This window comes from Leiobunum rupestre, chromosome 2 (assembly GCF_980474605.1).
Source record: "Leiobunum rupestre chromosome 2, qqLeiRupe1.1.hap1, whole genome shotgun sequence".
NCBI lineage: Eukaryota > Metazoa > Arthropoda > Arachnida > Opiliones > Sclerosomatidae > Leiobunum > Leiobunum rupestre.
This window is the reverse complement of record NC_143385.1, coordinates 75,540,114-75,552,707: the sequence shown is the minus strand read 5'-3', so window position 1 is coordinate 75,552,707 and position 12,594 is coordinate 75,540,114. Positions and strand designations below refer to the sequence as shown.

Here is a 12,594-nt window from a genome sequence, read left to right as displayed (position 1 = left end):
CCAAATTGTCTTATTATACGAATATTGAAAATGTAATTTGGGCTGGAGATATAATTATAGATCTTATATTGCCACGCGAGAAAATAGTTACTGAGTACCTAAACGTACTACACGAAAACGGCTTTTTCCATGTATAAATAACTCTACTCGAGTAACTTCCACTACTAAAACGAGTATTGACCACTTTTTAATTAACCAAAACGTAAAAAATGAAGTGTTATCCACTACTCATATAGTTAATATTACAGACGACTACCCAATTTATATTAGTGTCCCTAACATACGCGAAACAAATAAACTGAATAATTCAAAAGAAGTTATCGAAATTGATTATGAAATTTTAACCAAAAATATCGGAAAAGAAACGTGGAACTCATTTTTTGAAAAAAACGACCCTAATGAAGCCTCGAAACTATTTGTTGATGTATTAAAAAAACATATTGATCTAACGTCATATTTCTTTCTCTCATAAAAAAAAATAAAACCTTGGATAACAAATTCAATAATTGTATCGATAAGGAAAAGAGATGCATTAGCTAAGCGTATTAAAAAAGAACCATTTAACGTTGCATTAAAAAATTATTATATAATTGCCCTTCTTAGTAACATTTCTAAAATATTTGAAAAAGTTATAAAAAATCAGTTAATTAACTTCCTGGAGAGCTCAAAATATTTATCGAAAAATCAATACGGTTTTAGAAAAGGTCTATTTTTGAGCTAACAGAAATGCTATATAAAACTATTGATCAAAATGTAAAATCTATTGGCGTGTTTTTGAACTTAAAAAAGGCATTCGATACTGTCTCCCACCCTATATTAATACTGAAATTTGAAAAATCTGGTATACGTGGAATTGTATTAGATTGGTTTAGAAGTTATTTACTCGAGAGATATACAATAGTTAAAATAAATAATACCATAAGTAACTCACTATTAATGAAATTTGGTATACCTCAAGGTACAATGATTGGCCCGATATTGTTTTTAATATACATAAATAATTTATGTAACATCGAAATTGATGAGAAACTCGTATCGTTTGCGGATGATACTGCGGACACAAAGAGCTCTAAATATAGTTTATATGAAACTTATGGAAAATTTATTAACACTCAACATAAATAAAACTAATTACATTTGTTTCTCCTCGAGAACGACTATAGATTTGTTACATGAATTAAAAATTCACGAAAATAATAATTGTAAAAACTGCACTGGAAAATGTTTAAAGTTAGAAAGAGTAAATAAACTAAAATATCTGGGGGTAATAATAGACAGTAATCTAAAGTGGAATGAACATGTGACCTATATCACTAATAAAATTCGACTATGTATAAATTCCGTGAAATTAAAAACTTTCTAGAAATACCGTGGTTAAAAACAGTATATTACGCCATAATTCAATCAATTATATCATACGGAATAATCGGCTGGGGTGGTACTTATGATACTACAATCGTACCATTAGAAATATTACAAAGAAAAATTCTACGCATATGTACGAAATTATTATTACCCAAATCAATTACTATATGATGAATTTAAAGTTTTTTCTGTTAAACATTTATATGTTAAAGAAATTTTATTATACACTTTCAAACACAAACAACTTATCGACTTGACTAAAACTTACCACAACAGATATGTAGAAGTAGGAAATTTATTTACGCCAAGATCCTATAAAACGATCGGTCAAAAACATGCTCGCTATCTAGGCCCTAAAATATATAAGGCAAAAAGTTTTGATAAAGTGTAACAAAAGATGATAAATTTGACTATTGAATAAACCGGCTGTATTCAATTGATAGCTATTTCAACATTTTTAAATTTTCATGGTTACCTTCTCTGGTTTTATTTAAGAAAATAAGATGTAAATTAGTTGCATATTGTTAAAATGTTAAGGTGTTGGTTGCACGAAAAATCTTTAGCGATAAAAACGAATGAATGCCCTAGACGTTCTCTTTAAAAAAATGTCATTGTCGAAACAAATTTCAAGTCTAAGTGTACTAGTAAGTGTCACACTTATTTGTTACTTCAGGTAATACGTTTTAAGCATCGCGTATTACTCCGATAAGGTGTAAAGTTAATCTAACAATGCCTCACGTACATAAATCGGTTACGTATACATTAAACTATTATAACGGAAATGTAATGTTTTACCCTTTGGGGATTTTCATGTACACTGTTTGAAAATGTATTAAAAAACATTTATTAGTTTTTGGATAAATCTTGGGATTTTTTCATGTCTTTACATTTATTAGTTTGAATAAATCTTGGTAATATTTTAAACAATTTTATATCCCTATTACAAATTGCTTATCAAATATTTGTTATTAATTTTTTTTATTTTCATGTAATAACATTTTCTTGCCATTACACATCACATGGGATAATATTTTTCACAGAAATCAACACCTAAAAATGTGTTATTAATGATTGTAGAAGTGATATCGGAATAACTTAAATTATTAGCTGCATTTAGGAAATTAAGTTCCACTCGTTCATCCCACGTTAACATTAAACAATCGTGTTGGATTTGGGATGGATGATCAATTTCGCAACCGTTACACTTTACAGTGTACATGAAAATCCCCAAAGGGTAAAACATTGCATTTCCGTTATAATAGTTTAATGTATACGTAACCGATTTATGTACGTGAGGCATTGTTAGATTAACTTTACACCTTATCGGAGTAATACGCGATGCTTACAACGTATGACCTGAAATAACAAATAGGTGTGACACTTATCGGTGTAATACGCGATGCTTAAAACGTATGACCTGAAGTAACAAATAAGTGTGACACTTACTAGTACACTTAGACTTGAAATTTGTTTCGACAATGACATTTTTTTAAAGAGAACGTCTAGGGCATTCATTCGTTTTTATCGCTAAAGATTTTTCGTGCAACCAACACCTTAACATTTTAACAATATGCAACTAATTTACATCTTATTTTCTTAAATAAAACCAGAGAAGGTAACCATGAAAATTTAAAAATGTTGAAATAGCAATCAATTGAATACAGCCGGTTTATTCAATAGACAAATTTATCATCTTTTGTTACACTTTATCAAAACTTTTTGCCTTATATATTTTAGGGCCTAGATAGCGAGCATGTTTTTGACCGATCGTTTTATAGGATCTTGGCGTAAATAAATTTCCTACTTCTACATATCTGTTGTGGTAAGTTTTAGTCAAGTCGATAAGTTGTTTGTGTTTGAAAGTGTATAATAAAATTTCTTTAACATATAAATGTTTAACAGAAAAAACTTTATATTCATCATATAGTAATTGATTTGGGTAATAATAATTTCGTACATATGCGTAGAATTTTTCTTTGTAATATTTCTAATGGTACGATTGTAGTATCATAAGTACCACCCCAGCCGATTATTCCGTATGATATAATTGATTGAATTATGGCGTAATATACTGTTTTTAACCACGGTATTTCTAGAAAGTTTTTAATTTCACGGAATTTATACATAGTCGAATTTTATTAGTGATATAGGTCACATGTTCATTCCACTTTAGATTACTGTCTATTATTACCCCCAGATATTTTAGTTTATTTACTCTTTCTAACTTTAAACATTTTCCAGTGCAGTTTTTACAATTATTATTTTCGTGAATTTTTAATTCATGTAACAAATCTATAGTCGTTCTCGAGGAGAAACAAATGTAATTAGTTTTATTTATGTTGAGTGTTAATAAATTTTCCATAAGTTTCATATAAACTATATTTAGAGCTCTTTGTGTCCGCAGTATCATCCGCAAACGATACGAGTTTCTCATCAATTTCGATGTTACATAAATTATTTATGTATATTAAAAACAATATCGGGCCAATCATTGTACCTTGAGGTATACCAAATTTCATTAATAGTGAGTTACTTATGGTATTATTTATTTTAACTATTGTATATCTCTCGAGTAAATAACTTCTAAACCAATCTAATACAATTCCACGTATACCAGATTTTTCTAATTTCTGTATTAATATAGGGTGGGAGACAGTATCGAATGTCTTTTTTAAGTTCAAAAACACGCCAATAGATTTTACATTTTGATCAATAGTTTTATATACCATTTCTGTTAGCTCAAAAATAGACCTTTTCTAAAACCGTATTGATTTTTCGATAAATATTTTGAGCTCTCCAGGAAGTTAATTAACTGATTTTTTATAACTTTTTTAAATATTTTAGAAATGTTACTAAGAAGGGCAATTATATAATAATTTTTTAATGCAACGTTAAATGGTTCTTTTTTAATACGCTTAGCTAATGCATCTCTTTTCCTTATCGATACAATTATTGAATTTGTTATCCAAGGTTTTATTTTTTTTATGAGAGAAAGAAATATGACGTTAGATCAATATGTTTTTTTAATACATCAACAAATAGTTTCGAGGCTTCATTAGGGTCGTTTTCTTCAAAAAATGAGTTCCACGTTTCTTTTCCGATATTTTTGGTTAAAATTTCTTAATCAATTTCGATAACTTCTTTTGAATTATTCAGTTTATTTGTTTCGCGTATGTTAGGGACACTAATATAAATTGGGTAGTCGTCTGTAATATTAACTATATGAGTAGTGGATAACACTTCATTTTTTACGTTTTGGTTAATTAAAAAGTGGTCAATACTCATTTTAGTAGTGGAAGTTACTCGAGTAGAGTTATTTATACATGGAAAAAGCCGTTTTCGTGTAGTACGTTTAGGTACTCAGTAACTATTTTCTCGCGTGGCAATATAAGATCTATAATTATATCTCCAGCCCAAATTACATTTTCAATATTCGTATAATAAGACAATTTGGAATTCATATCACTAATAAATTCTAGAGCACTGTTACTAGGGGATCGGTAACATCCTATAATCCTGTAAATTTTATTATTAGGTAATTTGACGTCGATACTTTTGATAGTTGCTTCGGCTATCGTAAATACATTATCAACTAAACTTAAATCATTTATTACGGAAATAACTATGCCACCGTTTCGGTTTTAACACATTTTTGTAAAACAGTAATTATAACCATTTATTTTGAACTCATTATTTTCCATAATTTGAAAAGTTTCAGTTAGTATAATTACATCTAATGATATGTTAATTGATTCTAAATAAACACAAAATTGGTCAAAGGTTTTTCTCAAACTTCGTATATTTAAGTGGAGAACATTTAAACCATGCGAGGTTATTTGCTAAGTTTGTTGATACTCAAATAAACGTCGCGCCGAGGTCACCATAGCAACGGGGGATTCTCCGCTCAACACCTGTTCTAAATAAATCACAGCGTTAAAAATGGAGATAAACGCGGAGAAAAGCATTCCTTTAAAGGAGCGCTAACGCCGTGGAGAGAGATATAGTTCGCGGTAATCAGAGGAGCTCTAACGGCGTAGAGAGATAGTTAGCGGTAATCAGATTCCTTTGTGTCCGACCTGTACTGAACTAACCACATCGCATTTTATACACCGCTTTGTTTTTGTTGTGGAATAATGACTTATAAAGAAAACAAGGACTATGAACTGATTAAACATATAAATAAAGAATTGAAAAAAATGAATCAACTTGAAATGGATTTGATTGCACAAAGAATGAGATATTTTCAAAAAGAGCATAATTCTCACGAAATGCATTTGGAACGACCCCCAAAAACTGGATTCTTAAAGGCGATAGACGAGTTAGTGGTTTTTATTGATAGTGTGTTAAATGTTATTAACGATAGTTCCTTTGTGTCAACAACAAATGTTGTAAAATAAAGTTTAAATTTAAATCAGAGTTTTTTATTTTAAACATAGAAGGATGTAAGATAATCCGTTTTGTTTGTTATTATACCAATGCAATTACTTATTACGTTTATTTAAATTTCATGAGCGCGAACCGACCTTGTTTAATTTATGTAAATATTTCGTATAGTGGCAATGTATTGAATATAAATTAGAAAGCTTTCCCTTGCGTCGTTATTAAAGGTTAAGTGACGGTAATATATGATGCATATGTCATAATAATCAAGTTCAAGCCATCTAGGTACGTAGCGATATAAAAATCCGTTAGGAACAACTTGTTTAAAAAGCGTTAAAAAATTGACGTAAATATGGTAAATTTCCTAAAACAATAACAAAGATGGCCACCCTACCCGTTTGAATATGCGACATTAAAGATGGCGGCCAAATCACGTCAATTTTACAAATTACTAAGAGTTCATATAATAACCGTTAAAAGAGAGTTACAAACTTATGTTAACCCTTTGTCATGTTAAATTCCCGCCAAAAAATGTTTTTATTATATAGCTACAAGATCACACATTCCCCGAGTCTCTAACAGCGAGCGGGGTAACCTAGCAACGGCGCATTCCTCGATAAACACTTAATCAAAACCTGTCACCACTTTAACAATGCCGGAGTATAGCGAGCCTGGGAATTCCTTTAAAGGAGTACTGACCCCTTTTCGCGCCAAAACGCCAACAAATCATCGCCATTTTGAATAATTTCGAGTCAGCCAATTAGCGCGCAGTACACGCGCCGCGCCAGCCAATCAGCGCGCAGTATCCGCGTCGCGTAGTTACCACGTGGTCCCCGCGCCAATCAACGCGCGCGCCACCTGGCGGGAGTAACCTGACACCCGTGGCCACGCCCACAATGTCGCCACCTGCCGGAAGTGACCTAGTTTACACACAGGGGGGAAGGAAGCGGGGACTTCCGGAGCCGACCCCCTTTCTACCTCTACATTGAAAAGTGCCAAAGATGGGGGTACATCCTACTGACCCATACTCGTTTACCTCCTTTGAGATCGGACATCACCCTCGAGCCATGACGTAATTGTACTTCTTCGCCGTTTCGATCGTTGTTCGCTCTGGACCAAAACTTGTCGAGGCGGGATTGCCAGAAGGGATGGACTTCTTGTGACCGTAGTTCGTATTAGAAGTTTATCTGGGCTGTAACTATTTAATAGCGGTGTTGTTTGGTGCGCCAGAAGTCTTAGGTAGATATCCTCTGACTCCTTCAATCGACCTTTTATTATCTTGACTGCCGATTCGATAAAGCCTTTGATCTGGGAGAACTTCCGGCTGTCCGTGATGGACTGCAAACCATAGTCCTCCGAAACTTTGTGGAACTGCTCTGATAATATTGCTGCTAACTGGGAACCATTGTCAATGCGAACAACATCCAAAATCCCGAACCTTGCAACAACGAATTTCATTTCTTTGACAATTGTTTTCGCCCTTTGATGCCGGAGCTGAATAAGTTAAAAAAATTGGAGTAGTAATGTTATATGAAAAGATACCACTTAGCTTCATACTGAAAAAATTCCATTGCCACGATCTTCCAGGGCTGGTCAGGAAACTGAATTGGCATCAAGGGTTGATGATGGTTGGAAGCTTCCTTGGCGCACTTCTCGTCACTCCGCATTAAATCTTCTATTTCTTTCGAAATACCTGGCCACCAAACTGACTTTCCTGACTCGTTCCGACATTTGAAAATTCCTTTATGGCCTTCATGTAGCCGCTTCATGATCTCCTTCCGCATTGACGTTGGAATCACCAGCTGGATGTTGCACATAAAAGTTCGTCCTGGACCGTCAGTTCATGACGAGACGGATAGAAGATCTGACCGTCGGATTGCACTTTTTGTTTCTTTGGCGAAATGCTTAGGATATAACTTGTCAACTTCAAACAGGTTTGGTCTTCCAGCTAACACTTGAGAACCAATTTCTGATCGGTTGCTGGTAAGGACGCTGTCACCAACTGCACGTGAGCTGCAAATTCATCATGAAGTTCATGACCGGTCTCCTTGAGTGGCTTCATCTCCTGGATATTGAATTTGCATTCGTTGAGGGTAGTCTGTTCATCGAATGAATGGATTACCCCTTGTTTTACCAAACCGTCAAGCTGTTCCTTTATATTGCCCATAAATAGCATGGCAACTCGTCTTGGTGCTAACAAGGCGTACGGAACTGCTGTAGGGCTCAACTGAATCTGATTCTCATGCGAAAATTGACCAAAACAAACGAACAGCTTGCCAACCATCGTCGGTTGACTGATTTCACTCCTGGGAAAGCTTAAATAACTCGCAGATCAGTGGTGGCTCGTAGCCCCAAGAGCGGATCTCTCAAACGCTTTAGAACAGAGTTTGTCTTGAATCTCTATTCCTCCATATGTCATCTCTACCATGGGAAACCCCGTGCAATTCAATTGAGTTTGTCCGGGACCAAAAATCGTCTGTCTGACGGTTGGCCTTTAAGTAGTTTGCGATTCTGGAACGATATTAAATTCAGCCCTCGTGTCGACCTGGAGCTTGATCAACTCGCTATTGACATCCGACGGTTCTGTTCCGGGCTTTCTGTGACTGTTCCCCAAAAATCTTTTTCACGCTTTTTCTTCTCATTTTTGGTCTGCTTGCTTGGTACGGAACTGGCTCTGGAAATGACCTTTCCTACCAAACGCACGACACGTAACTTGAAAAGCTGGGCATTGCTCTCGCTGCTGTGATTCTCCGCTCTGCCATACCGCGTGTATTTCACTGACGACTGACCCTGTTTCGTGTAGTTCATTTCCTCGAAACCTTTGCTTCCTCTGCCGTTGTCCACCTGACTGGGATTTGGTTTGCAGATTCTCGATCTTGCGCACTCCTGGACGTCTAAACCCGCATCCCGTTCTGCTGTCGCTTGATTGTTTCCATCTGTTGGGCCTTACTGATGGCTATCTCCAGTTTCGGGTTTGCAACCTCTGCGACAGCATCTTGTTTCGGAGGCCAACGTTAAACCTATCTTTTACAGGGCTCCAAAAATCGTAGTACCTTGCCAAGATGTGTAGCTGGGCATTGAATTTTTCCACACGCACGTCATCTGCCTGGACACGGCTATTGAATCTTGCCCTATCATATCGAATATTGCGCTCAATGGGTATCAAACTTCGGCAGGACCTTGTCGTTAACCAGTCCACGACTTCTCGCCCACGATATAAAGCAGTAAATTCAGTTGCACCTCCTGGAACTGATGCTTCAGACCGGCTGTCAGGCGAAAACGTTCGAATCTTTTGATGGTTTGGCGAAGTTGAAAGGATACCTGGTATAATGTGGTGTGCTTCATCGAAATTTGCATATAGTCGCCGGTGTAAGGAGAAATGACCTTTGTCGTTTGCTTTGCTTGATATCCTTCAGTTCAGTCCTCGGCATGGATACTGACTTCCCGTAAAACTCCAAGGCAACCAAGTATCATTTGACCCTTAACACTTCTGACACCATATTATGCTACGACGAGGGCATAATAAAGATTACTAAACGTTGGTTAAGAATCTGTTTATTATCGTAACATTATCAAAATAGCGGAACATTTGTGCGATGAAGATGTCGAGAACCAAAGCATGAGCGTTAACTGATTTAACTAAGCATCGCCTCGGCTTTATATACAATAAAACAATGGTTACCAGAATAAACCAATTAGTTTTTTAGTTCTTATCACTAGCGTGATAACTCATCTTTCCGAGAGTTCTTCGGATTCCCTTCCATAAAACTTGTTAAGTTTAACGGTAATAGTAAGTATTTCGAGCTGTTGGCTCGCGTGGAATGAAGGGCTTTCCACCACCCTTCTACGCATTGTAACCCTAAAAGTTGCTAGATAACTTGCACTTAAGGTGGTGCCTTGGGTATAAGCATAGCTGATTATTATTTGATTATTGAATGTTTCTGTGTGTTTATTTGCCATCAATATATTACATCCAGAGGCGTAAAGATAGGAGGGGGGCGGCAGAGGGTGGCATCTTGAAGTGGGTGCCGCTCTAGAGGTCTTCTGGAGGGGTGCCAAAATGCCCAAAATTATTACTAGACACTTTGCATATAGTGAAATTTGCCTAAAGGTCCTTTAGATGAATTTGACGTTTCAAATCACTGTGTGCGTAGAATTTAGTTTTTAACGTGCTTAGTGACCGAGCACTGATGAAGGACGAGGTCATTTGGATTTCGTTGGAACTTTATTCAGTATAAAATTATCAGCAGAACAGAACTAATGGCGTAATATGTAAGGGGTAAATGCATATTTATTTCTCATTTATATTATTAATGCTATACATCGGGGGAACCACATCATCATTTTTAACCGGAACCACGACCCTTCGGTACGCCACTGCCCACCTCTTTTGTTAGACGCTTCATTACCTTTAAAAATGTTACTTTATAGGATATAATTTATTGTTAATATTTGTAACCATGTATATAGCGCCAGGCGAAATTTCAGTGAAAGTGGAAAGTAGCTCTTCGACTTCATTGAGTGTTGAGTGGGATGCACCAATTCCGAAGAACGGACCCATTGACGGCTACTCGCTTTCGCTTTTTAACGATTCGGAGACAGTTTTCAACCACAATTTTGGAAATTCTACCTTCGAACACACGTTCCAGGATTTGACACCTCTTCAAAACTATACTGTTATTTTGTACGCTTTCAACTTGGTTGATGGCGATCAAATGTATTCTCCTTCGTTTAAATATTCAACTACAACTAGCTCTGAAGGTAAGGATACTTTAGATATTTAAACTGCGATAATACGGTTCTATAGTCACTTTGAATGTCAACCTGCACACAAAATCTCGGATGACTTTGAAAATCGATTGATAACTTATGGCTCGGTTTGCTATAACTTGAACTAAAATTAAATTGGACATAAAATGTAACGGTAAATAATTTTCTATTTCTAAATAGTTTCTTAATGACATTGGAAAGGATCAAAGTTATTTAATTCTCAAATGTCTTCTTAAATGAGGAATATGTAAACTTTGTGGGTCGAATAGTTTTCGACTTATTAGATCTAGGGCCTTAATTTATTGATTTAAGTGCTATTCCTTAAGCTTTCAGAGGAAAATGAACTATTTAAGTTCCTAATATTTCTTTTATGATACTGAGAGTGTTATCGTTTTATCATTTGAGATCCTCAGCTTGAAGACAAAGGGAAGTCAAACCTTCTTGTGATAATATTGCCCGTTGTAGCGGCTGTACTCGTTTCAAGTGCGTTAGCAGGATTTGCATTTAAAACTGGAGTTCAGTAAGTAGACCAATACTATTTTAACTTTTATGCAATTATTGAGGTAAAATCAATTTGCTACTACAGCTATTGGAAAAAATTATTTTACTCCTAAGTTTAAACGACAGAATCTATCTGACAAAGAATTATATTTATAACTTGATTCGAATATACGAACTTTAAACAATATGCGTAAATGAATACCATGGTACATGAGCAGTACTTAATATAACCAAGACTGTGTTTCTTTATACTTTGGAGGAATTACTATGTTGAAACTATATTTAGCGGTGCTCCTAATCATCCTTATGCTCCTGAATCCTAAAAAATAAATCAGCCTGGTATCACATTGGTTCCCTGAAACTGGTGTCTTTGTTTGATTTCCCCTTTAGTCACGTAGAAAGGCATAAGCTTTAGTGAGATACCAGACTGATTTGATTTTGTATAGGGGGAAAGAGCTCACGGTTGAAGCGAGAGATGGACTAGGAAGAACGCTAAAAATTATTTTGGGTAAATTAATTTGAGTAAAATGTTCTTAGGAGGAATAAATTTGGGTTAAATGCTCTTAGGAGGAATAAATTTGAGTTAAATGCTCTTAGGATAAATTAATTTGAGTGAAAGGCACTTAGGGTAAATAATTTTTAGTGAAATGCTTTTAAGATACATTATTTTGTGTGAAATACACTTTCGATAAATAAATTATGGTGAAATGCCCCTACTAGAAAAAAATTGGGGTAAAATGCTTTTAGGAGAAATAAATTTGCGTGAAATGCTCTTAGGGTAAATAATTTTGGGTGAAATGCTCTTAGGATAAATAATTTGGCGTGAAATGCTCTAAAGATAATGTTTTTGTGATATGAACTTACTAACGTAAATTTCGGTGAAATTCTCTACAAGTTAGAGATAATTGACAAGATTTGAAGAGGGATTTTGAGAAACATTTTACTAAACCTATGAAGTGGTTTTGCTGTCAGAATGGAATTTGTCTGGGCAGTTTTCAATAATATAAACTTTTCTTTTTCAGTCGGAAGCTTTGCAAATAAGAATTTAAACTTTGATCGTGCCGCCCTCTATATAGACATAAAATAAGTTTTAAATTACCGTTAAAATTTTGACCGCCATTTAAAGAATCAGAAAATAGATACTTTGGCAAAGATTAAAATTCCTTCATGGTGGAATGTTACTTCAGTCTTGAAATATTTTACAGCAGTTAAAGTATATTTTTAAAAATAGCCTTGATATTTTTATTTATAACTATTATTTTGACTGTAGAAGTATAGGTACTTGTGACTGGTCAGTCGAGGGAGATTGTGTTAATATCGAAGTGTAAATATTTTTCAAAAATAAAATATTTAAAAACAGGCGAATGTAGTATTTACAACAACGTACACAACAAAGAGTACTCTTGAGATTAGTTCGGGTGATTGACTGACTCTCTGAATCACTTGCCAATAAACTAGATCTTATATAACAATTTCATCATGTAACGCTTTGTGAAAAATGCGGCCTGGGACATTTATCAATCTACTCCTACATTAGGCTGTTTATTAGACCAATATTATTTCGCGTTTTTATGGAGC

At 34.8% G+C, this 12,594-nt stretch overlaps 1 protein-coding gene across 1 annotated transcript in view; it reads left to right on the top strand.

Annotated features, from left to right (window-relative positions):
• Window positions 1-12,376, top strand: part of LOC149959026 (protein sidekick-1-like) — a 70,524-nt gene extending 58,148 nt beyond the window's left edge. Inside the window, exons 7-9 of the mRNA XM_090165125.1 lie at window positions 10,216-10,506; window positions 10,921-11,035; window positions 12,039-12,376. Coding sequence (XP_090021251.1) covers window positions 10,216-10,506; window positions 10,921-11,035; window positions 12,039-12,057 — 425 coding nt within the window. The 3' untranslated portion in view covers window positions 12,058-12,376. The remainder of the gene's footprint in view (window positions 1-10,215; window positions 10,507-10,920; window positions 11,036-12,038) is intronic.
• Window positions 12,377-12,594: the final 218 nt, after the last annotated feature.